Genomic DNA, 27,193 nt, shown 5'->3' on the forward strand with positions numbered 1-27,193 from the left:
GCAAGCTTGGGCAAGTTACTCTGACCCCCAGTGTCTTTTTCAGTAAAATGGGGGATAATAATATCTCCTTGAGGGTTATGGAAATTTGATTGGATAATGTATAAAAAACATCTGGTGCAGGTGCCTAACTCATAATCAGCTCTTAATAAATGACATCCACTATAGCCACTGTCTCTTAGCCAGGTGTGTTATTTTTGTGTGTCAGCTGTCAGCCGCTCTTAGTCCAGATTGAATTCATTTCTGCCCCTAGGGCACATACCCAGCCCTGTGATTTTCAAGGAAAGGAAGGCCTAGTTCTAAACACGTTACAATTCATCTTTGGGAATGCATCTGGTTCATGCGCCTTTATAGTTTTGCACTCACTCTAGCTGGCTTCAGTTTGTGAGAACTTTCCAGCTGGCAACACCACTGTGGCTCCATCTGTATTTTCCGTCACCATTCTAAGATCCACCCAGATTAGTTTGCAACTCAGTATGTTTAAATTCTCAGAGGGGTTCATCTGGCACGTATACTATAATATGTCATCCGTTTGCTCTAAAATGGAGGCTCTTGGGCTAGAGGTTTTATTTTTGTTCCTTAATACATAAGAACTTTGTCAGGCATGGCCTTTTTTAAGGGAAATTAGATGCATATTCAGCCTTGTGACATTATAGAAGTAAGGAGAATTTTATCTGTTCAGTCTAGTGATGACCTTAGGCATTTCTGTCCTGGTGATACTAGAATTTGGGGAGGGTGTCCTTTAAGAGGTGAAGAGGAAGGCAGGAGTAAATATAAATAAAGGAATAAATAAAAATGTTCCTGAGAGCCTCATGACCGTCATTTCTAGCACCTGGTTTCCTATCTGGGGTGTCTGTGAAACTGTGTGGAGCCTTCACACATCTTCTTCTCTGGTCTGCTACCCCCTGACTTTGAGCTGGAAGCAGTCACGTAGGGTGTGGTCGCCGCAAGCATTGGTGAGTAAGATCTCTTACTTCTGGCACTTGGTGTCTACTTTCAAGTTCAGTATCCTAATTAGACCTGCTTTTTCAATCAAGACTGTAAAAGCTAGTGTGAGCAAAGATGCAAAGCCATTTCCCTTGTTTCCAGCACATTGCTCAGCTCGAAACTACAAAATTTCCTATCGTTTCTGTGCCCTTATTCTTTTCCATCATAGTTTATCTTATCTTCCATCATATTTGTCATATTTTATCTTATCCCTTTTTTAACCACTTTTTCTCATGCCTTGCTTATTCTACTTTCTCTTCCATAAGTTTCCTTCAGGTCTCCCAGCCAGATCTTTCCCTCTTCCTAAGATCCCATCTCTCTGTGTAGATACATTCTGCCTTATATATATATAGTTGACTTTCTCCCAAGTCAACTGGGAGAAAAGGAAAAAGAACCCAGTACATCCCCCCCAGATCCCCCTTTGCCTGCTTTCCTCCTTCTTCCTCCCCTTTTCTCCATGCTTCTTATGTATTCTGTCTGTCTGTCTCTCATCGCTGCCCACCTGCAACCCTCTAGCCACAGCCTGGCTTCTGCCCCCTGCCCCACTGAAACTCACTGGAGTTTGTTATTGAACTCACTGGAGACAGTTAGACCTTATACTGCATGACCTTTCTGCAGTTTTGAACAGCAGGCATCACTCTTTTCTTTTCCTTGGAACAGTGTGGTCCCCTGATTTTCATGGCCCCATTCACCCTACACTTTCCTCTTCTGTCCAGCGATTCCTTCCCAGTCTCCTCTGCTGATTTCAGTACTCTTTCTGTTCCTTACAGTTGGGCCTCCTCTATTCTCTTCCTTTTCCTCTCCCTTCCCACCTACCACACTCCTCCCATGCTGACTTCTGTCCAGCCTGTGGCTCCATCCATCACCGACATGCTGATGGTCCACACATGGTGGTTTCTGAGCCCCAGGCTTACAATGTTCAACATCACACTTAGTGTTTCTACTTGGATATTCTTGAAATACTTCAGAAGCAACTCCTCCAAAATTAAAGGGCTGTAGCACCCCTACCCTGCCTTCAGTGTTCTTCTTCCTTCATGTTGGATCTTAGAAAATGGCATGACCATCCTTCCACTGGTTCCAAGAGAAACCCCTGGGTTATCCTTGACTCCTCCTTTTCCCTAACCTCTGAAACCAAACTGGGCTATGGATACACAATCTCAGAATCTCTGGAAACTCTTCTGTTTTCCTGGTCTGCCTCCTCTACTTGAGCTTATGCCTTATCCTTTTCCTCTTGAATGATGGCTGAAGACACGCTAGCAGTTGTCCCTGCCTCCAATCTTAATGGTCTTCTCTTCTCCATGCAGAATTGTTAAAAGAGATGCTGAACCATGTTAAAAATTTTACGATTTTATTGAAGCAAAACTTGTTTTGAATCAGACAGGGGAGACCTAGAAGTGGTTAGCAGTGCTCTATAGACAGGAGCCGAGACTTGTATGGAGAAGGTGCCAAAGCAAAGAAAGGAAATTATTTGATTGGCTGTAACTTAAAGCCTACTTGGCTATTTGTGTTTCGCTGACCTTAGGTTTCAGTTTCTTAAACATGAGGCATTTGCAGGCTTGGGTTTGGGTTTGCTGGCATAGACTGCTAAGGCATTAAAGCCACCTCAGTCTAATGGCCTCTTGGGATAATTAATTTAACGGAATGATGCTTCTAAAAATGAGCAAATTCCCCCTGCCTTGCCTTGCCCTAACATTTGTTGGTGGCTGGCCATCACCTGTAGTAATGTGTCCCAACAGGGCTCTTAGGCCATTGATGGTGTATTAGATGACTTTAGGTCTTCCTGGATTTTTTTAAATGTATTCTTTTAATATACAGGATTAATGTCAGGATAATGTCAGGATAAGATAACTAGCACGTTGGACCCATTATTTTATGGTTGTTAAGTGCTTAAAGCACAGCTAGGTTAAAAAAATGATGACAATTACATTTTATTTGAATATAATTAAGTAAATAACAGCTCAGGTGAGAAACAGTCTTGGTTAAGAAGACAATCTAGAATTTAAATGACAGCATAGAAAAGAGACTCCAAATGTTTCATCAGGGTTTCCCCAAAGGTGTATCCCATAGGCCTCCGGTCTGAGCCATGCCCATTCCCATTGTCTCTCAGGATATTCACCACACTGCCAGACCCATTTCTACTTCTAGACTTCACTCCCACTGAGGGCAAGATGGAGACTGGATGCCTGGCACATGTAGGCCAGTGTTTGTTTGATAAATGCCCCAAGCTTTGGCTATGGGAAGCATCACATAGAGCGACTTTCAGATTTTCCAGATTTCCATTTAAGTCTTGAATTTCTTATTCTGTTTTTTTCTGTGGAAGAGACTAGGCATTGTGGTAAGTTGCTATATTTAAAATCAGAAGATTTAGAAGAGGCTGAACAATTTTGTCTGACATGATAAAGACCTGGAGAGGGGAGGGCATGACTTTCTCTGTATTAAGAAAACTGTATTAAAAAGGAATTTCTCTATGTTTAAAGCCAATGATGGTTCTCAACTGTTATGCTAATTAGTAGATGCTGGTACAAGCATTTTGAAAATATGAAATGCTATAGAAATGCTAATTTCCATGGAAATTTGCATAGTACCATTCTTCTGATAGAAAACAGTAAAATGGCATTTGAAGGGTTGATCTAATCCAAAATACTTTCGTGTGCATTTCTGTTCTTTTAATAAGCTCCTGTGGAAATCAGAGATAGGAACATTATTTTCAGTGTTCTTTTCCATACGGTCATTTGCCCAGTTGGAGGGTGGCGTAGAGACTCATACCTAGAAGAGCATGTGTGGTTTTGCTGAGGAGTTGGAAGTTCTTCATCCACTCCATAAGGCTAATTAACCCAAACAGGAAAAGGCATTATGTGATTTCCTTCTCAACAAAAAGCTGAGTATTACTATTTGACTACCCTGTCCATAGGGTTTTGTGGACTATTTTTCAGCTCTCCTTGGAAGAGGGTTTGAGGAGGTGCAGAGATACATAATCTTGTCCAATTATTAAGGAAACTACTATTATGGTTACCCTTAAAGAAAGGATAGATGCAAAGTAACTGTATAACAAAATGTAAAATAACTAATAAATGTAAAGTGTATAGAACACAAAAATAGAAAACTATTTTTAGTTTAATGAGTGCCTTAATACTAGTTATAACGACTTGAGAAAACAAGACCAGAAGGGCTGGGTGTCATGACGGGATTCGTGCCGTTGCATCGCCATAGCCTCGCCAGAGACAGGACTCACCTAGGATGTGATCTAGCTTCAGCCAACCAGTATTCTCCAGGCCTGTCATCCTCAGCCCCAGCGGCTGCTCAGAGTTAGGTTCACAAAGGTGATGTGCAAATATGTATATGGTAGCACAGTTCCTGAAATTAGGAACAGATGGGGTGATAAAACAATGGGATTGGGGCGCCTGGGTGGCTCAGTCGGTTAAGCGTCCGACTTCGGCTCAGGTCATGATCTCACGGTCTGTGAGTTTGAGCCCCGCGTCGGGCTCTGTGCTGACAGCTCAGAGCCTGGTGCCCATTTCAGATTTTGTGTCTCCCTCTCTCTCTGCCCCTCCCCTGTTCATGCTCTGTCTCTGTCTCAAAAATAAATAAACGTTAAAAAAAATTAAAAAAAAAAAACAAACAATGGGATATCCACAAGAGGGAATGAATACCAGTTATTCTCCAAACTCATGTTGAGGGCAGAGAGCCACTGACCTGGGTAGAACGGTGAGAATAGAGTGCTAAGTTAAAAGCAGCAGTCTGCAAAACCAAAAGCTCCTGTATTATGTCATTTTCATTCAAGGATAACCTAATGCTATATATGTGAAAAGATGTACTCTGACGCATTAATACGGGTTACCCATGAGCAGCGAGATGACAGGTGATATGTGGTGTCCTTTCTTTTTTTTTTTCTTTTTTTTTTTTTTTTTTTCTTTTTGGGACAGAGAGAGACAGAGCATGAACGGGGGAGGGGCAGAGAGAGAGGGAGACACAGAATCGGAAACAGGCTCCAGGCTCCGAGCCATCAGCCCAGAGCCTGACGCGGGGCTCGAACCCACGGACCGCGAGATCGTGACCTGGCTGAAGTCGGACGCTTAACCGACTGCGCCACCCAGGCGCCCCTGTGGTGTCCTTTCTATGAAAGCCTCGGCTAAAGGTTAAAGGCTCAGATTCTGGGGCAGGGAGTATGTCCCTGGCTCTACCACTTGGGTGACTTCTGTGAATTATTTAACCACTGGAAACCTGTCTCCTGACTTCTATAGTGGGTTAATGATAGTGACTACGGTAGACGGTTGCTTTGAACAGTAACGAGATAATCCATATACAGTCTTTTGCATAGTACCTGGCACACAACGGTATTGATAACCATTTTTCAAAAAAAAACCTCAGCCCATTTTACGAAGGGAGAAGCATTGTCAAGAAGGAGAGGAAGGAAGGAGGTAAGAAAAGGGGAGTTAGCTGACTCTGTAAATGCTGCCCTGAGATACAAGACGTCGGTGGGGCCTGTGGGGTGAGGGACTACAGAGCTGTGCCCTCTGAGGGTTGAGGGCTGGACACACTGCTCAGCAAGAGGCCTGTGCCCCCATCCCCACCCCCTAATCTCCCAGGGAAAGTCCCTCATTTATATCCTAAAGGGCTTCTCAGCTGAAAATTCCAACACTTTATAAATATTGGATGAGAATGAGTTAAACTACCAGTGGGGGCTAAGTCTTCCTGCAGTTCTGAGGAGGAGGTGACAGAGACAGATTTAACTCATCCTGACAGGCTTGGTAATGGGTCTGCACTTCTTCCTGAAGCCAGGCTCCACTTTCCCCAAGGAACCCTCACCATGGAGCCCCACAGGGGTGCTGAGCAGGTATCTTCACTTGAGGCCCTTACAGTCAACAAAGAGGCTGAGGAAGGAATCTAATTATTCACAGAGCAAAGCTGATGAGAAGGCAGATGCCAACCTGGGAACATGTAGACTCTGTGCTGTGCTCCTGTAAGTGAATTTCCTGTAATCATGCCTGGGTAAAGGTTGTTCAGGCTGCAGATTGGGGACGGCATTACGGAAAGCTGCTGTAACACCTTTACTCTGGTTTTATTCAGTTTCCCCGAATGCAAATTATGCTTATCTTTCAAATTAACCTTCTCTAAAAAGCTTCTCTTTTTTTTTTTTTTTTTCTTTTCCTAATCCACACAAGTCCTGGAATAATCGGCCATAATAATAAACCTGTTCATAAGCTGACTGGAGTTTCACGTGATTCGTTTAAGATCGTATAATAACTCAGTTACATTGGGGAATTAATATGGAGTTAATTAAGCTTCTGAGTTTCCATTTGAATTTCTGAGTTTGGTATTCATATTATTCTGATTTGGAAACTCAGCTAGAGCTTTCTCTTCTGATTAGTTCTTACTGAGATCACGCTTAGGATGGCTCAGAAGTTTATATGCATCCAACAGGTCATTGACCACCTACTGAGGCATAATAAGAAGTTGAGGTCCTGACCTCTATAATCTCAGAACAACCATGAACTATGCAGAATTTCCAATAGCTCATTCTCCTGAAAGAAGTGACACTCTTCTAAACTTTATACTAATGGCAGGTGGAAATCACAACCTGGTCATCTTTCTCCCTCAGTGGTCTCTAAGCCTGTGATTCTGTAAAAGGCTTATGCCTTTTGCTTTGCCTTTACTGCACTCATTTACAGCCAACACTGGACTGACTGACTCTGTTCTTACTAGCTCCAGCCCCCAGTGAGTGTTTCTTGTGCATCAGTTCCTATCAATTTCTAATCTGTGTCCTATATGCTATAATTCAGCTTCATTAGACACTCCTTTGTTTTGTCTTCTTGTTGTCTCTGTGTGTCTTCCGTTCCTATGATCAGGGACCACGTCTTCCAGGATTACCCCTGCCACATCATGAGTACCTCTGCTAAAGCTTCTCTGCAGGGGTACGTCATCATCCTAAAGTGCAGGTTAGGGAGTGCAGATGCATTGTACCCCCTGATTTCCCATGCTATCCTAAAGAATAGGTGTTTTCTGCATCCCCAGACAGCCTAGCCATGGCTGACACACTATAGCAAGTAATACGTGTATGTATTTCATCCCAAACGGAAAACATATTCATTCTGATTTTGTTGTGAGACTAGGAAAATGGTCTAGAAAACAATCTGGTAGCTTTGAAGCACAGAGAAGAGCTGCTTCTGGGCCTCCTTAGTTCTACTACAATCAGGACATGGAAACACCAGCTGCCATTCCAAAAAGTCACAGTTTTGAGGAACTCATTAGTTTTACAGTCCAAGAAGTTCATGGGATGTGAATAAACATTTGGGTTAAAAAGCAAAAGCTCTATTGAACCTTGAACGGAATAATGTTAGGAAGGACTAAATTACTCTTTTGTCAGTGATGCCTCAGAAGGATACCCCAAGAGCTCTGACATGTGCACCCAGGTTTTCCAGGGCGGCAGAGAGCCATCCGTCTGTGAAAGGTCCACAATGGACAGAAGCTGGCCCAGGAACACTTCCAAAGCCCACGTTCCCCTTCCATCCTTCCTAAAGTCCCCTGAGCCAGGAGACACTCAGTTGGCTGCATTGAATTACCTGCTGTGTATCCACAGCTACCCATGCTCAATTAGTGTTTACGGACTTGAGTTTCCAGACAAGACTGGGTTTTAGCTCTCTTAAACTGAGAGTGAGCGCCTCTGGGAATAAACATCTCTTCCTGAATTATGCATTTCTTTGCCCTCTGATTCAGCTCTAAGGTCTTCGCAATCTATTCCTCTTGTCTTCATGGTTGCAGTTAAAATCTACCTCATTTTAATTGATCTTTAGAAGAAACTAAGAATGTCATTCATTTCTGAATTCCAGAAACAAGTTGTACACACTCCAGGCCCTTCTCTGACAAACTTGGTCCCCTACTCTCCTTGAACCTCCTTTTCCCACCTGAGGCCACCTCCCTGCCCCACCCCTGCCCCATTGTTACAGTCTCAGAAGTCACCAGCAGGCACCTGGCCCACGTTCAGTGTATGCCAGTCCATCATGTGACACAGCAGCCTGGCTGTTTGGCAGCCTTAGATGCCTCTTTTTTCTCTTTTGCAGTGTTGCAGGACTCTAGTTAGTTACTCCAATCAAATTGCCTGAGAAGCCATTTTTGTCACTTTTATGTTGATTTCTTTCTGGGCAGAGGAGTGTTGAATGAGCTTTTACGAAACTAAAGAGAGCAAATCCAGTAATGAAAACCTGCCTGTAATCCCCAAGACATGGGGTACGTATTCCACTGAAGAATTGCTGGAAAACCTCCAGATTAGGGGTCATAATAAGACTTACTAAAGTCCTGTCACATATCAAAACATTAGCCATTAAAAAAAAAAAAAAGATATTTTCAGCACATTGGCAGTATAATTGGAGCTAATGGTAATAGTTGCAACTGGCAGTAAGGTGTTTTATGTACTTGACTTTTATATGAGATCAATGTTAGTATTATTTCCATTTTACACATAAGGAAACTGAGGCATAGAAAGGAGAAATCATGTGCCTAAGGTCCCATTTTATTTTTTTTATTTTTATTTTTTTTAACGTTTATTTATTTTTGAGACAGAGAGAGACAGAGCATGAACGGGGGAGGGTCAGAGAGAGAGAGGGAGACACAGAATCTGAAACAGGCTCCAGGCTCTGAGCTGTCAGCACAGAGCCCGATGCGGGGCTTGAACTCACGAACCGCGAGATCATGACCTGAGCCGAAGTCAGATGCTTAACCAACTGAGCCACCCAGACGCCCCTAAGGCCCCATTTTAATAAAAGATATGTGTTGTGCTAGTTCTTGGCAGAATGCCCCATGCATGTGATTTTAATCAGTATTTTTGCATCTTTATAAATTATGCATTTAGCAGAGACCTTAGACAATGAGAAGAACATCCATCCTCTTCAGTTTAACTCCTCTGCTTCTTAAATGAAATGAAATGAAAAAATTCTGAAATCATGGTAGTATTACTGTGCATAAAACATAGCTATTGTATAGTATCTGTTTTGAAATTTGGCAAAGCGTGATTGGTTGTTCTCAGCAAGAGCACTGAAGAATAAGGGCCGGCACTCTTCCTGGTCCTACGCACAGGTGTTACATTGTGATGAAATAAGACTCTGGTTTTGGTTATACCTCCAGGACCGTGAGCAAGTTGCCTTCTCAGTCATTCATCTATCCATTCATTCTGTTAACAGATGTTTATTGTACCCTTCCAATGCACTAGTGATGAAGCACTGATAGAAATGACTTCATCTGATTTGGATCGTTAAAAACTCCTCCTGGCTGCTGTTGGGAAAAGAGATTGGAGAATTGAGTCAGGGAAACCAGTTGGTAGGGCTGTTGGGTTACCCCCAGCTAGGAGATAAAGGTGGCCTGGCCTGGGGAAGGTAGACAGAAATGAGCATATTCAGAAATATATTTTGGAGATAGGACTGGCAGACCTTGATTATGTATTGCCTGTGGGAGTGGGTTGGGGGAAAGAGAGAAAGCAAGGATGACCCCCAGGGTTTTAGTCTGAGCAACTGAATGGAGCATGTTTCGTTTACTGAGATGGAAAGGATAATGGAGAAACAGGCTTGGCATTTGGGGAAGATGAAGAGCTCTGTTGTGGGCACAGTAAACTCTGTTTTGTGCTTATTAAATATGCCAGCAGAGAGATTAATTTAGGTCTGACCTCTCCTAGGAGTCTAAAACTCTGAGAAGAGTCAAGCCTGCAGATAGGATTTGGGGGATCATCAGCTTAGAGATGGAATTTACAGCCATGGAGCTGGATACAGTCCTCACGGGAGTGAGTGCAGCTATAGAAGGGGGCCCAGGACCAAGTTCAGGGGCTTTTCAACATTTAGAGGCTTTGTAGAAATAGAGAAACTAGTGAGGGAGACTGAGAAGGAGGAACACCTGAGGTAGGAAAAAGGAGGAGAGAAAGGTTTTGTCTGAGCTTGCTGAGGAAGACAGATGGAGCCACTGGCTTTGGGAGCAGAGTTCTTTGGTGAACTTAATAAGAGCACCATCAGCCAGATCGAAGTGGATTGAAAAATGAGTGGTTAGGGGCGCCTGGGTGGCTCAGTCGGTTAAGCGTCCGACTTCGGCTCAGGTCATGATCTCACGGTTTGTGAGCTCGAGCCCCTCTGTGCTGACAGCTCAGAGCCTAGAGCCTGCTTCGGAGTCTGTGTCTCTTCTCTTTGCCCCTCCCAACTTGTGCTCTGTCTCTCTATACTCTCAAAAAAATAAATAAATGTAAAAAAAATTTTTTTTTAATGAGTGGTTAGGCTGAAAAGGTAGAGATGAGTATTTATAACTCATTCTAAACATTCTGCTTTGAAGAGAAACAAAGAAATGGAGTGGTAGCCATAGCGGGAGACAGAAACCAAACTTATTAGAGAAACAAAGAGTTGTCTGGTAGCACAGAGTGTTCATAAGAGGCTTGTGATCATAATTTTAAATTCAAAGGGATCACCGTGACTGTGAGATTTTCTCCAGCAACCTTTAGCTGGAAGGTTAGGGAAGCATGGGGTTGAATTCCACTGGGTTGAGATTTTATCAGCAAAATGGTACAGAGAGAGAGAGATGACCATGAGACATAAACTTGATAAAGCAGGAACTCACCACAAGAGGTTTGAGATGGACACGCAGACGGGGTAAGGTCAGGGATTTAGAAATATCAATGAGGTCAAAGTAGGGGTGTGACACAAGCGAGCTGGGAGGAGAGGAAGTAGAGTTCAGAAACCGAGAGTCTTAAAATCACCATTTCCTATGTGCAGTTACTGGAGATGAAGTTTTGGAGTGATGCGAGTCCAGAGCTGACGGCCAAGAAAGAATTCTTGAGACGTCTTTGGTGCAAAAAGGTGATTTTATTAAAGCACAGGTACAGGACCTGTGGGCAGAAAGAGCTGCAGTAGGGTTGTGAAGAGTGACTGGTTATAGACTATGGAGTTGAGGGAGATAAAGTCAAGACGAAGTTTCTTAAAGGGATTTCCACATGCTAAAGAACACTCACAGATTACTGGAGGCCTAACTATGATCAAGTAAGGTTGTTTTTCCCTCTAGCAAAGTATTATCATTAGGACAGTAAGGAGTTCCTGGAGATTAGGCTATTGATAAGATTCCCTTTTTTTCTGGTAATTTACTAAGATATTTGTAAACTGATGGAGACTTTATCAGTTTAACCATTTTTCTGTCCCTGCCTTTGTTCTTGAGCAACCAGGAGTGCCTGAGGAGTATCACACATATCCAAACTGGGCAGGGTAGGGGGAGGTTGCTCAGCTTGCATTATGCTCCCTCATCACTGGTAATAAGATCTAGACTGTGATGGGGGTGGGTTACTAAAAAGAAAAGGAGGGAAGGATCAGTGGGGGTATTTGGGCAGAGCAGCTGAGGGGCTAGTGTGTGGAGTGGGTTCTCCTTGTCCTTGTGGTTGTGGCAATCAGTGGCAATCATGCAGGAAAGTGGTGAGGAATAGAGAAGGCAGTTGACTATAGTCTTTAATGAATGATCAAGAACCAGGAGGTTGACAAAGGATAACAGCAAGCACTAGTGATGGGGGACACAGCCAAATGTCATGGACTTCACTGTAGCTTGGGATTTTGAGAGATGAAGGAAAAGTAGTTTGGAAGTGCAAATGGAAGCAAGGAGAACACTCACCTCACTTTGTAGCCCTGAGGTCCTAGGAGTGTAAGAGATAAGTCTGAAAATGGGTTAATGGCATCAGAATCACTGAGAACTTTGATGGAATGGCTTGTTTCAGACTGATCCTCCAGCAAAAGACTATAAAAGCAGGATAAAATACAGCCACACAAAAGAAGACCATTCAAATCTATCAGAGAGCAATTAAAGCCTCCAGTCTTTGTGGGGCGTCGATCTGACCTATGGAAGACTTGTTAGGATGGGCCCTGTATTCACTGCCAACTTTCTTTGGAGGCATTTCTCACTTACATCTCAGGGACTAGAGATCAAGCAGAAAGAAAAGCCTCGACTTTGCTAGCATATCACTGGGCTGAGGAGACAAAAACTGGAATTTTGCATAAAGCCCATTATGCAATCAGAAATTACCAGGCAAGTCACAGGAACAAATCACAGAGCCAACAGAAGAAAGTCATTAGAAACAAATCTACAGAGATCCAGATATTGGAGAGGGACTTTGACACCACAAGTAATTAGTGTGTTTAAGAAAATAGATAACAGGGTGGATTTTCACCGAGGAACTAGAATCTATTTTTTAAAAAATCAACTGGGAATTCCGGAACTGAGAAATAGGGAAGTTGTAATGTAGAATTCCATGGAAAGGTTTAATTGCAGATTAGATACACAGAAGGGGGGTGGGCAGTAATGGATTGTTAGTCAGTAGAATGTATCCACAGAGGTAAATCACAAAGAAGAGGATGGAAAACAAAGATAAGATCTTAAGAAACATAGGGAATGTGGTTAAGAAATCTAATGTTAGTGTGGTTGGCATGGAAGAACTATAAGGAAAGGAGAAAAAGTAATATTTGAAGAGATGCTGTTTATAACTTTTCCAAACGAACAAAACGCATCAAGGTAATCTACAACCACCAAGAAAGATAAATACAAAGAGAAGCATAATCGTATCATAGGAAAACTGATGGAAACCAAAGATAAAGAAAAAAAGCTTTTTAAAACACCAGGAGCAAAAGACATATTACATCTAAAGGAACAACAGTGAAATGGATAATTGACTTTTCAACAGAACTTACCGAAGCCAGAAGACAATGAAATGGCATCTGTAAAGATCTGAAAGAAAATATTTGCTAACCTGAAATTCTGTGCCTAGAAACCATGGCCTTCAAAACTGAAGGCAAAATTGAGATATTTTCATACAGTCACAAACTGAGAGAATTTATTGGCAAAAGATTTATTTTTAAAAACCAGTAATAAGGTGAATTTTTAGTCAGAAGGAAACTGATTCTAGATGTATGCAAAGTTAGGAAGGAAGGAATGAAAATGTTGGGACGGGTAAATAAGTGGGCAAGTATAAATGAATATTGACCACACAAACAACAGTAGTAATGTCTTCTGGGGTTGGAAATATGTGTAGAATTAAAACAGCACAAAAAGCAACAGGGAGTAAATGGAGTTAAAAATGCGTAAGGTCTAGGGGCGCCTGGGTGGCGCAGTCGGTTAAGGGTCCGACTTCAGCCAGGTCACGATCTCGCGGTCCGTGAGTTCGAGCCCCGCGTCGGGCTCTGGGCTGATGGCTCGGAGCCTGGAGCCTGTTTCCGATTCTGTGTCTCCCTCTCTCTCTGCCCCTCCCCCGTTCATGCTCTGTCTCTCTCTGTCCCAAAAAAAAAAAATAAATAAAAAAACGTTGAAAAAAAAAAAAATTTAAAAAATGTGTAAGGTCTTAACATTGTCCAGAATGTGGCAAAAATAGCAATTTCAGGCAATCTATAGTGATTCAAGGACACAGTTTACTATAATCATTAAAAGGGCAGGTTGGATAAGTTGAAAACTAATTTCAAGGTGATGTGTTAAATCCAAATATATTAGTAATTATATTAAATGTAATTTGGTTAAATTCTGCTACTAAAAGACAACACTTATCAGGCTGGATTGAAAAGAGATTGCTCATAAGAGATCATAAGAGATTGATTTTATATGTTAGGACACAGAAAGTTTGACAGCAATGGTGCACCAATCTGTATCCAACTGGGAGATAGATATTGCACAGTAACCTAAAATGAGGGAAGTATAATCTAAAACATTTATTTATTTTTGAGACCGAGAGAGACAGAGCATGAACGGGGGAGGGTCAGAGAGAGAGGGAGACACAGAATCCGAAACAGGCTCCAGGCTCTGAGCTGTCAGCACAGAGCCTGACGCGGGGCTCGAACTCACAGACCGCGAGATCATGACCTGAGCTGAAGTCGGCCGCTTAACCGACTGAGACACCCAGGCGCCCCGAGGGAAGTATAATCTAAAGAATTACTTACCTCTGATCCAGAAGTGACTCCAAGGTATAAGACAGCTCAATATGTTATCCTAGGGGTGAGGGAGAACACCAAAGGCTGGGGTCCAGTTGCACTAAAGAATATGCAGATATCCAGCCACACTGGATAGCAGAGAAGTTCTGGCTGGTTTGTCTGTAGTCACTGGGCAAGTAGAAAGCAGCCCTCCAGAGTGCAGGCAGTCTGCAATTGGTGCCCAGGTGTGTGGGCCTGCAGAGGGAATGGGGGCTGATGATGACTTTTCTTTGTGGAGTGTTGCCAGAAAAAATAGAAGACACCCATAGTGTATAGTATAGTATAGTATAGTATAAGTGTGTGCCAACACACTAGTGTGGGATATACTTATACTAAAAAAATTTTATTTGTTGTTTATAACAAATTCAAATTTAACTGGAAGTCTTGTTTTCTTCTTCTAAATCTTTCAGGTAGGATTATAAGATGCAGGCAAGGTATAGGCGAGCTGCAGCAGGTCACTAGGCACACAAGTAAGCAGAGGAAATGGGGACTCCGGGGCAGGCAAGAACTCTCGGGCATTGTGTCCATGTGGCTGCAAGGTCACTGAGGGACCATGTGTTCTATGTGTGTGGGTAGGGCGGAGCACCACCAGTGTCCTCACATCCACACCTCTGCTGCACCCACAGCAGCTAGAAACAGCAGGAGAGCCCCTCCCTCCTGCACGGTCCCTCCAATGCCACTACTGGGGAACCTTACCCTCCTGCCCACTGTGCAGAAGAAATTCTTCAAGGAACTCCTTCAATTATAACTGAGCAAGTACTAAAAAATGAATTTGGAGCCAAGAGCCAATAAATTGATAACTGGTACATGAAGCCTTATTCTTTCCCCTGCCAACCGCAGAAAATATTTTTCTTTACCCATTGTATTAGGTAAGGTCCCCTTCCTTTGATGTTAAATATGAACCAAGTCAAGTTAATGATGCACCGTTTCCAGAGTAAATGACAGACGATACTAGTTTAGGTAATTTTACAGGATCATGGAATTTGGCGACTCATCTACCCAGCTCCCTTGTTGTTTTTATTTTAGTCATTTGAAACAAACAAAAAAAAGTTGGAGAAATAAGTTTAAGAGAATTCCACTGAACTGCATCCTGTTTCATGGCTACTGGTGGGAAGAGTCATTTATTTATCCCTTGCTTATCTGTGTGAAAAGAATAACAACAACTTTTCAGTGTTCTGGGTCTTTTTATAATTTTTAATTTGGGTATCAAACTGTCAACTTGAAGTTTCAGTAGGTTGTGAACCAAATTCTTTCTTGACAGGTAACATCCCTGAGGATATTTTACAACTGTGATTACATGTTTCTAACAAAAAGGTTGAAAATAGAGAAACTCTCAAGTTGAAAAAGGAATGGGCATATGTAGAGGTTAGCGAAACTGCCCCCACCAGCCAGTTGTGAATCTGTATTTTTAGAAGCAGGTAATGTTTTTTCCCCAGGGTATTGCATCTTTGTTTTAGATCAGTTTATGAAAAGCTTGTTTAGAAACTCTATTGTGTTGTAGAGCAAAAGATTTCCTTTTGAATGTTTTTTAATTAAATTAAGTGATTTTTATTGAGGTATAATTGATATTATATGTCATAAGCTATATTAGTTTCAGGTGTACAGTGTTGTACAAGTGTATATGTTGTGAAATGATTACCACATTAAGTCAGGTCAACAGTGGTCACTATACATAGTTACAAGTTTTTTTTACTTTTTGTGATAAGAACTTTCAAGATTTACTCTCTTAGCAACTTTCAAATATGCAGTACGGTGTTATCACTATGGTCACTATGTTGTACATGTCCATGACTCCTTTATTTTATAGTTAAGTTTGTACTTTTTGACCTTCTTCACTCATTTTCCTCACCCCCTACCAATCTGTTCTCTGTATCTATGAACTTGGTATTTTGGTTGTTGTTTTTAGATTCCAAATGTAATGTAAGTGAGATCACATGATATTGGTCTTTCCCTGTCTGACTTAATTTCACTTAGTATAATACCCTCTAGGTCCATCCATGTTGTCGCAAGTGGCAAAATTTCATTCCTTTTAAGGCTGAATAATATTCCATTGGATAGATATATCACATCTTCTTTATCCATTCATCTGTCCATGTACACTTAAGTGGTTTCCATATCTTGTCTGTTGTGAACAATACCACAGTAAACATGGGGCACATATATGCTTTCAAGTTAGTGTTTTTATTTTCTTCAGATACATGCCCAGAAATGGAATTGCTGGGTCATGTGGTAGCTTTAATTTTAATATTTTGAGACGCCTCCATACAGTTTCCCATAGTGGCTGCACCAATTTACCTTCCCACCAGCAATGTACAAGGTTGCCTTTTCTCCACATCTGTGCTAGCATTCAACTCTTGTCTTTTGGATGACAGTCATTATGACAGACGTAAAGTGATAATCTCATTGGGGTTTTGATTTGCACATATCCTTGATGATTAGTAATGCTGAACATCTTTTCATGTATATGTTGGCTGTGTGTCTTCGTGGACAAATGTCTATCCAGATCCTCCACCTACATTTTAATTGTATTGTTTGGTGTTTGTTTGTTTGTTTGTTTGTTTTTCTATTTGAGTTTATGAGCTATTTATATATTTTGGATATATATTCACCTCTTATCAGATATATGATTTGCAAATATTTCCTGCCATTCAGCAGTTTGCCTTTTTTATTTTGTTGATGGTTTCCTTTGCTGTGCAAAAGCTTTTTTAGGTTGATACAGTCCCACTTGTTTATTTTTACTTTTGTTGCCTTGAATACTTTAATAGTATTTAAATTTTATTGGCTTCTAAGTATAAGGTTTATAGTTATTTCCAAAAATAAAAGTAATCCTGCTGGAGATTTGAGAGAAACCCCTCAAATTCTTTACTAATTAAACTTTCATATATAACAGCTTACATACAATGTTAGGCCAAATGAGAAACCCATGAAAATAGATAAGAGAATTCAGTCAGTTTCTCAGGATAGATACTAGTTTCTGGAAACTTTTGGATTAGATTGGAGGCCTTCTGAGGCATTTCTTTTAATCCATCAGAAATAATCACTTGTGCATGTGCCTGAGAACTATGTAATCTGAAGTCATGATTATGAAAAGTTGAAGCTTGGCGTAAATACTTTCTTCTATGCAAATCAGGACATAGTGTTTTTGTTTGTTTTTAATAAGTTGTTCCCATTATCTGTACTGGTAACCACGAGAGGAACTAGACAATGTGTGTCCTAATAACAAGGCGCCTAAGAAATTCATGACAGTGATCCCTGGGTCCACACAGTGCTTCACTGAAAGGAAAACAGGTCACCATCAGTTTTTAAGGGTAGCAACAAACATGACAGCCGGCACCCACCACCCACATTACTTTTAGTGCTCAATGGGCCGTTAAAAAAAAATGCTTTCTTTTGTTACCAAAGACCCTATGACTTTCAAAATCTTTCTACTCTTCCCTGATTTAAGTCATACAGCCAGTCTTCACCAATTGATATAGGACATGTGTCATTACATAAAGCTGCAGTTAAGTTTCCATGTCTTTTATGCTGAAAAGTAGTTGGGCCAACTGTCACTCACCTCGATATTACTTTGTAGACAATGGGATTTGGACTGCATCAACTAAGATTAAAAATTTTTAATAAGGTAGAGAATCAGGTTACCACTCCGACTTTCTGTGTAATCATTGCTTACAGCATTTTCTCTTGTTAGAGAACCTGCTTCTTTTAGGTCTGTCCATTTTCCTTCTGAACATATAACTACACATGCTCTCCATCCCTCTCTAGATCCTGATGTCTTCTCTTTTAGAATAAGATCTTGCCTTCTACTTCCTTCCCATGGTCTAGGAACATTTGCCATTTCAAATTTTCTGAGTTACTCAGACTGAAAGAATATTTAAGGCCCTTGTTGAATTACACACTGAGTTTTTGGCTAGATGCAATGTGCCAACATCAATCAGGAAGAATTTCATTTTAAAAATGGAATATTTTTTCTTGGTGCCGCAAGATTGATTTGCCATGGAATTTTTAGTAATTTTGAAAACAAAAACATATGAAGGTAGTTCGCTCATTCACTCATAGAACAAGTATTTATTGAGTCCCTCTGGGTGTGGGGAAGCCTCAAAAGGTTTGCAACTAACAAAGAAGACAAATACTAAGCAAGAAATGGCTCTTGTGAGGAACAATTCCAAAGGCACAGAGATTCACATTTCCAGGCACTTCGCTGATGCAGGTGCCTCAAACTTTTCACTGGTTCAGAGCTCAAAACATCCCCGGTCTTTAATTTCATCCCTATTTTACGGAAGAGCAGACTGTGTACAAGAAGCTGCATGATTTTCCCAAGGACACTCAGCTAATAAGTGGCAGAAGCAGGGTTTGAACCACTCTAGTCTACACTGGGGACTAACTAGCAGTGTCTTTTATGGAATTTTTCTTCCAGAGCCTTCCTTTCCCCGCCACCTCCGAGCCCCGTCCCATCTCTGGTTAGGTTTATTGGAACTGGAGGCTGAAAAGGAACTAAGCAGAGGAGGAGTCAGAGCCCATCAGATGCTAGGGTGTCTAGAGAGGTGAACTTCTGGAACCCTCTTTTGTTGAATGTAAGGTTGCCTACAGTGTGCATTAAAATAAACTCTCCCTGGGTTGGTTAAGATGGCAGAGTAGCAGGAGGACCCTATGTTTGCCTTGTCCCTCGAACACAGTTAGATAAATACCAAATCATTCTAAATACCCAAGAAATAACTCTGAGGACTGAGAGAACAAATTGCCCAACTAGAGGGAAGTTAGGAGGGGCAGAAACATGACTGAGGGGAGAAAAGAATCACCAGTGCTGCAGAGGAAGGAGCTCTGACCACAGAGAGAAGAGAGAGAGAGAGCGCACAAGAATGAGCAGCGCACAGGGGACTGCACAAGAAAAACACTTCCCCAAAACCATTGACAGGAAAAATGAGAGGGACTGATTATCACAAGCTTTTACAAGTAGCAGAGCTCAAAGTCTGAAGTTTATAAGTCTGTGCCATGGCCAGGTGGAGGCTGATGGGCATAGTGGTGCTCCTGTGGAGGAGGGCAGAGGCCTGGGAGCAGAGAACATGGTCTGAGAATTCCCTGGGTAGCACTGGGAGAGGCAGTTCCCAGTGCATTTGGGAGAGGTGGCACTGCCTCTCAGGTGACAAAAGAGCTGACTAGTGGGCACCATTGAGATGCCCCATGCATTAGCATAGGGGCAGAGACACCATCTAAAGGCAGCTAACCTGGATGCCAGCTTTTTTCTGTGCTTTACCATAAACTCCAAGTCCCTGCATGTTCATGTGACTGCCCTTCTGGGACAAACTGGCACCAACCATGGCAGAGTGAGGCCCTCCTCAGAGGTCAGTGCGCATCTGTGCCATGCCAGATCCTTAAAATTTGGAGTTTTGAAACCCAGCTGGCATTCCTGAGATTAAAAAAAAAAACAGCAAAAAACAGGAGCACTCCACCACTGGGTGGTCAGAAGGCTCAGACACAGGGTGAAGGTGGCAATCTGAGTGATGCCTGGGACACATGAGGTGAGATCGTTCACTCTGCTGTAAAGGCTTTCTGAATAGCACTGGGCAGGAACTTCCTTCTCCCGGGGATAGAGAGCCAGCTGATACTATCCCCCACCGCTATCAGTATGGATAGACTTTAGTGAGCAGCGCAGTGCCCACAGTGGAGGCTTGAGCCATGTACACTAAGCCCTGCCTCCTTGCACTCTGCAGGTGCTTTTTTCATAGGGCAAGTGTGCCTGAGAACCAGAGCAATGGGACCAGCACAGACCCCCTGCTGCACCCCTCAAGTCTACTGACCAGAGAGTGCTGCAAAGCTTCAATTCTAGTGGAAACTGGACCCAGCCTCTTTTAACAAGCAGACCAAAACACACCTAGTTAAAACTTGCCACACACTGGAAAGGTCCAAACACTCCCCACTGCAGACAAGGTGAAACCCTGCAGAGGACTGACCCGAGAGGAAAAGCAGCTAAAACACAGCAGCAGAGTGCACACTGCATACACCAAAAACACTTCCTGAAGCGCCAGGCCCTGGTCAGTATATGGCCTCTTCTTAAAATAGCCATTACTCTCAGGAGCAAGAAATATAACAGGCTTTCCTAACACACAGGAGACAGGGACTTAGACAAAATGCCAGGATGGAGGAATTCATCCCAAAACAAAGAACAAGAAAAGGTCATGGGGCAGGGATCTAACTGAAACAGATACAAGTAATATGCCTGAGTCAGAATTGAAAACAACAATCATAAGGATACTAGCTGAGCTAAAGAAAAGGATAAAAAAAAATAAAAAATAAAAAAAATAAAGAAAAGGATAAAAGACATCAGGAAGTCCATCACTGCAGAGATAAAAGACCTAAAATCTATGTAGGCTGAAATAAAAATTGCTATAACTGAGATGCAAAACTGATTGGATGTAATGACCACAAGGATGGAAGAATCAGAGGAATGAATGAGTAATGTAGAAGGTAAAATTATGGAAAATAATGAAGCTGAAAAGAAGAGGGAAAGAAAAATATTGGATAACAAATATAGACATAGGGAACTCAGAGACTCCATAAAATGTAATAACATTAGTATCATGGGAATCCAGAAGAAGAGAGGGGAAAAAGGGACAGAAGGCTTATTTGACCAAATTATAACTGAAAATATTCCTGATCTGTGAAAGGAAACAGATATCCAATTCCAGGAGGCACAGAGAATTCCCATCAAAATCAACAAAAGCAGGCCAACACTGAGACATATTGTAGTAAAACTTGCAAAATACAGACATAGTGAGAAAATCTTGAAAGCAGCAAGGGGAAAAAAATTCCTAACCTACAAAGGAAGACAAATATAAGGTTAGCAACAGATTCATCCATAGAAACTTGGCAGGCCAGAAGGGAGTGGTATGATGCATTCTGTGTACTGAATGGGAAAAAGTATGCAGCCAAGAATACTTTATCCAGCAAGGCTGTCATTCAGAATAGAAGAAGAGATCGTTTGCCAGGCAAACAAAAACTTAAAGGAATTTGTAATTACTAAACCAGCCCTGCAAGAAATATTAAAGGGGAATGTTTGAGTGAGAAAGTAACCAAAAGTGACAAAGACTAGAAAGGAATTGAGAAAATCTCCAGAAACACTGACTTTGCAGGTAATAAAATGACACTAAATTCATATCTATCAATAATTGCTCTAAATGTAAATAGTCTAAATGCTCCAATAAAAAGACATATGGTACCAGAATGGATAATAAAAAACAAGGCCCATCTTTATTCTGCCGACAAGAAACTCAACTTAGACCTAAAGACACCTACAGACTGAAAATAAGGGGATAGAGAACCATTTATCATGCTAATGGATGTTAAAAGAAAGCTGGAGTAGCCATACTTATATCAGACAAACTAGATTTTAAACCAAAGACTGTAACAAAAGATGAAGAAGGGCACTATATCATAATTAAGGGGTCTATTCAAGAAGATCTAACAATTTGTGCCCCCAGCCTGGAACACCCAAATACATAAATCAAATTAATCACAAACATAGAGAAACTCATTGATAATAATACAATAATATTAGGGGACTTTAACACTGCACTTATAGCAATGGACAGATGATCTAAGCAGAAAATCAATAAGGAAGCAAAGACTTTGAATGACACACTGGAGCAGATGGACTTAACAGATACATTCAGAACATTTCATCCTGAAGCAGCAGAATACACATTCTTCTCGAGTGCACATGGTACATTCTGTAGAATAGATCACATACTGGATCACAAATCAAGCCTCAAAAAATACAAAAAGATCGAGATCATACTGTGCATATTTTCTGACCACAATGCTATGAAACTTGAAGTCAACCACAAGAAAAAATTTGTAAAGGCCACAAATACATGGAGGTTAAAGAACATCCTACTAAAGACTGAGTGGCTTAAGCAGCAAATCAAAGAAGAAATTTAAAAAATACATGGAAGCAAATGAAAATGAAAACATGACAGTCCAAAACCTATGTGATACAGCAAAAATGGTCATAAGAGGGAAGTATATAGCAATACAGAGCTACCTCAAAAGCAAGAAAAGTCTCAAATACACAACTTAATCTTATACCTAAAGGAGCTAGAAAAGGAATAGCAAAAAAAAAAAAAAAAAAAAAAAAAAAGCCTAAAGCCAGCAGAAGGGAAATAATAAATATTAGAGCAGAAATAAATGATATAGAAACAAACTGAAAAAAAAAACAGTAAAACAGACCAATGAAACTAGAAGCTCGTTCTTTGAAAGAATTAATATAATTGATAACCCCAGCCAGACTTATCAAAAAGGTAAGAGGAAGGACCCAAATAAATAAAATCACAAATGAAAGAGGAGTAATCATAACCAACACACATAAATACAAACAATTGTAAGAGAATACTATGAAAAATTATATGTGAAAAAATTGGACAATCTAGAAGAATGGGTAAATTCCTAAAAACGTATAAACTACCAAAACTGAAATAGGAAGATGTAGAAAATTTGAACAGACCCATAACCAGTGAAGAGATTGAATTAGTAATCAAAATCCCTCAACAAACAAAAGTCCAGGGGTAAATGGCTTCCCGGGGGAATTTCTACCAAATTAAAGAGAATTAATACCTATTATTTTTAAACTGTTCCCAAAAATAGAAATGGAAGGAAAATTTCCAAACTCATTCTATGAGGCCAGCATTACCCTGATACCCAAACCAGATAAATACACTACTAGAAATAAGAATTACAGACCAATATCCCTGATGAACACAGATGCAAAAATTCTCAAGATATTAGCAAATCAAATCCAACAGTACATTAAAATAATTATTCACCACGACCAAGTGGGATTTATTCCCGGACTTCAGGGTTGGTTCAATATTTGCAAAGCAAATGCAATGCACTGCATTAATAAGGGCTAAGAACCATATGATCCTGTCAATAGAAGCACAAAAAGCACTTGACAAAGTATAGCATCCATTTTTTATAAGAATCCTCAACTATGTAGGGATACATGGAACATATCTCAACATCATAAAGGCCATATGTGAAAGACCCACAGCTAATGTCATCCTCAATGGGGAAAAATAGAGAACGTTTCCTCTGTGGTTTGGAACAAGAGAGGGATGTCCACTCTCACCCCTGTTATTTAACATAGTACTAGAAGTCCAAGTCTCAGCAATCAGACAACAAAAAGAAAGAAATGGCATCCAAATCAGCAAGGAAGAAGTCGCCTTTTCGCTATTTGTAGATGACGTGATACTGTATGTAGAAAACCTGAAAGACACCACCAAAAAATTGCTAGAAATAATATATGAATGCAACAAAGTCTCAGGATATAAAATCAATGTACAGAAATCTGTTGCATTTCTATATACCAATAATCAAGCACCAGAAAGAGAAATCAAGGAATCAGTCCCATTTACAATTACATTAAAAACCATAAGGTACCTAGTAATAAACCTAACCAAAGAGGTAAAAGATATGTACTCTGAAAACTACAGAACACTTAAGAAAGAAATTGAAGACACAAAGAAATGGAAAAACATTCCATGCTCATGGATAGGAAGAACAAACATTGTTAAAATGTGTGTACAACTCAAAGCAGTCTACACTTTCAGTGCAATCCCTATCAAAATACTACTAGCATTTTTCACAGAGCAAGAACAAACTATCGTAAAATTTGGATGGAACCACAAAAGACTTTGAATAGACAAAGCAAGACTGAAAAAGAAAAACAAAGCTGGCAGCATCACAATTCCAGACTTCAAGCCATATTACAAAGCTGTAGTCATCAAGACAGTATGGTACTGGCACAAAAACAGACACATAGACCAATGGAACAGAATGGAAAACCCAGAAATAGACCCACAGCTATATGTTCAACACATTTTCAACAAAGCAGGAGAGAATAACCAATGGAAAAAAGACAGTCTCTTCAACAAATGGTGTTGGGAAAACTGGACAGCAACATGCAGAAGAATGAAACTGGACCACTTCCTTATACTATATACAAAAATAAATCCAAAATGGATGAAAGACCTAAATGTGAGGTAGGAAACCATCAAAACCTTAGAGAAGAACATAGATAACAACCTCTTTGACCTTGGCTCTAGCAACTTATTACTAGACACATCTCTGAAGGCTAGGGAAATAAAAGCAAAAATGAACCATTGAGATTTTACCAAGATAACTTCTGCACAGTGAAGGAAACAATCAACAAAACTAAAAGGCAATCTATGGCATTAGAGAAGATATTTGCAAATGACTTAATCTGATAAAGGGTTAGTATCCAAAATCTATCAAGAACTTATCAAACAACACCCCCAAAACAAATAATGCAGTTAAGAAATGGGCACAAGACATGAATGAATAGACATTTTTCCAAAGAAGACATCCAAATGGCTAATAGGCATGTGGAAAGATGCTCAGCATCACTCATAATCCGAGAAATACAAATAAAAAACCATGATGAGATACTACATCACACCTGGCAGAGTGGCTAACATTAACATCACAGGAAACAACAGATTTCAGTGAGGATGTGGAAAAAGGGGAACCCCCTTACATTACTGGTGGGAATGCAAACTGGTGCAGCCGCTCTGGAAAACAGTATGGAATTTCCTCAAAAAGTTAAAAATAGAACTGCCCTATGACCCAGCAATTGCACTACTAGGTATTTACCCAAAGGATACAAAAATACTGATGCAAAGTGGCACATGTACCCTGATGTTTATAGCAGCATTATCAACAATAGCCAGATTATAGAAAAAAACAAGTGTCCATCGACTGATGAATTGGTAAAGAAGATGTGTGTGTGTGTGTGTGTGTGTGTGTGTGTGTGTGTGTATAAATTTGAAGTAAAAAAGTATATAAGTATGTGTGTGTATAATACACATAAATACATACACACACAATGGAATATTACTCAGCCATCAGAAAGAATAAAATCTTGCCATTTGCAATGATGTGGATGGAGCTAGAGTATATTACACCAAGTGAAATCTGCCAGAGAAAGACAAATACCAAATGATTGCAATTATGTGTGGAATTCAAGAAACAAAACAGGTAAACACAGGGGAAGGAAATAAAGAGCATGTGGAAAACAGTAAGACACTCTTAAATCTAGAGAACAAATTTAAGATTCATTGAGGAGAAGTCAGCAGGGAATGGATTAAATGGGTGATGGGTATTAAGGAGGACACTTGTTATGATGAGCACTGGGTGTTCTCTGTAAGTGATGAATCACTAAATTCTACTCCTGAATATCACACTGTATGTTATCTAAGTAGAATTTAAATAAGAACTTGATTTAAAAAAAAACAAAACTTTCTCTTCTTTCCCCCTTCTAACATCTGTGGTAATTTGAGATATAAAGAAACTACTGTGTGATGGAGAATGGAAGACAGCATTGTAATTTTTTTTCTCTAGAAGAGGAAAAATAAATGTTGAAACCATTGGTTCTCTAAGGAAGAAACAACTGAAGTGCGGGGAGTTTTGTTTAAGTCATGTTAGTAAGTGTGTATAAATGCCTCAGTTTTCCTTCATTTTGAATTTGACTTGGAATGGAACCAAAGTTCCATATAATTATAAAAGTTTCCTATGGGGCAACTGGGTGGCTCAGTAGGTTAAGTGACTTCAGCTCAGATCATGATCTCATGGTTCATGGGTTCGAGCCCCACATAGGGCTCAGTGCTGACAGCTCAGAGCCTGGAGCCCGCTTCGGATTCTGTGTCTCCCCCTCTCTCTGCCCCTCCCCCGCTCACACTCTGTCCCCCCCCCAAAAAAAAATAAACATTAAAAAAAAATTTTAAGGGGCGCGTGGGTGGCTCAGTCGGTTAAGCGGCCGACTTCAGCTCAGGTCATGATCTCACGGTCCGTGAGTTCGAGCCCTGCGTGGGGCTCTGTGCTGAGAGCTCAGAGCCTGGAGCCTGTTTCAGATTCTGTGTCTCCCTCTCTCTCACCCTCCCCCATTCATGCTCTCTCTCTGTCTCAAAAATAAATAAACGTTAAAAAAATTTTTTAAGTTTCCTATAACCATGTCTCTTACTTACAAAAATGTGTTTCTAGCATATTTCTTTCATATTGCTAGGTTCTTTACTACCTACTATGTTTGCTCAGAATTTGCACTGGAAATCCCAGTGGATTCCCTTCCATCAGTAACTGGGGGAGGGGGCTTTAATGTGACAGGTGCTTGCAAACACATTCACTCATTTCTTCAGTCATTTTCCCATGTTTATTGAACCCCTAAACCGTGCCCAGCACTGTGCTACTTTCTAGAATGAAACAAATAAAATTAAGCAACTCCCACTCTCCATTTTCATTTTCTTTTCCCCTTCTAGTTTTTCTTTAGGAAGAAACCTGAGTAGGGACTTCATTAGAAGTCAGGCTTCTTTCTGATAGACTCATGTCAAGCATTGCCATTTGCAAGAGTAATGTCTCTACAGTGTCAGAATAATTCAGGCCGTTGTGTTGTTCTCAGCAGGAGGACAGGGAGAGAGCCCTGAATTTGAAGTAAAAACCTTGAGTCTGAGCTTGTGTCCCAGCTGAGCGCACTCAGGCAAGTAATTCACTTTCCTGGGACTCAGTCTCTTTGACCTCTTCTACCTGTGTCATGACCCTCATGGTGTTGTGCTAGAGAGTGACCTAATTCTCTGTAACTCTATCATTCTTTGCGCTAATGTGTAAAGTACTATACAAACACAAGGAAGCATTGTTGCTAATCATGTGACTTATTATTACCATTTTTTTTTTCATTTAGTGACTGAGCTGAGGACATATCTTTTCTTGAACTAGCTTGAATGAGCCCTTAAAAAATATTAAGATCTTGAGGACTTTTTCCTTTCAATTATATATATACAAGTATGGAAAGAAAACATAATGGCGATATATATTTTATGTTCTTGATTCATATTTTCCCCTCAAGATACATACCATCCCAAATTATCTATGTCTATATCTGTATCTGCATCTGTATCTGTATCTGTATCTATCTATCTAGATATCCCTTCAATTTATAAATAATATTTTTAAAATTGATCATTTCCTGGAGAATTTGTACTTTGGCAAAACATAATGATAACCTGACAACAATAAGAAAATACTTATATTAACTTGAATGTTCATGTTAGCAGGCTTTAGAAGAGAAAGAGATCTCAATCCAGTTTCAGGGGGATGGATGGAGTCTGGGCTGCGGAGTGGCAGGAAGAGGCAGGGCACGTCCCCAAAGGGAGAACATTGTAGTAAAAACATATATAAAACATTGATGGTAT

General features: G+C 40.6%; 1 protein-coding gene across 3 annotated transcripts in view; it reads left to right on the plus strand.

Annotated features, from left to right (window-relative positions):
• Nucleotides 1-27,193, plus strand: part of PLD5 (phospholipase D family member 5) — a 336,282-nt gene that overhangs the window by 186,235 nt on the left and 122,854 nt on the right. Inside the window, exon 1 of one of the 3 annotated variants that reach the window (XM_042925276.1) lies at nucleotides 7,991-8,208. The exons of the other annotated variants lie outside the window; for them this stretch is intronic. Coding sequence (XP_042781210.1) covers nucleotides 8,139-8,208 — 70 coding nt within the window. The 5' untranslated portion in view covers nucleotides 7,991-8,138. Of the gene's footprint in view, nucleotides 1-7,990; nucleotides 8,209-27,193 lie in introns of those variants that run through there. 3 annotated transcript variants of the gene reach the window in all.

Source organism: Panthera leo, chromosome F3, assembly GCF_018350215.1.
Source record: "Panthera leo isolate Ple1 chromosome F3, P.leo_Ple1_pat1.1, whole genome shotgun sequence".
In the NCBI taxonomy this organism is placed as follows: Eukaryota; Metazoa; Chordata; class Mammalia; order Carnivora; family Felidae; genus Panthera; species Panthera leo.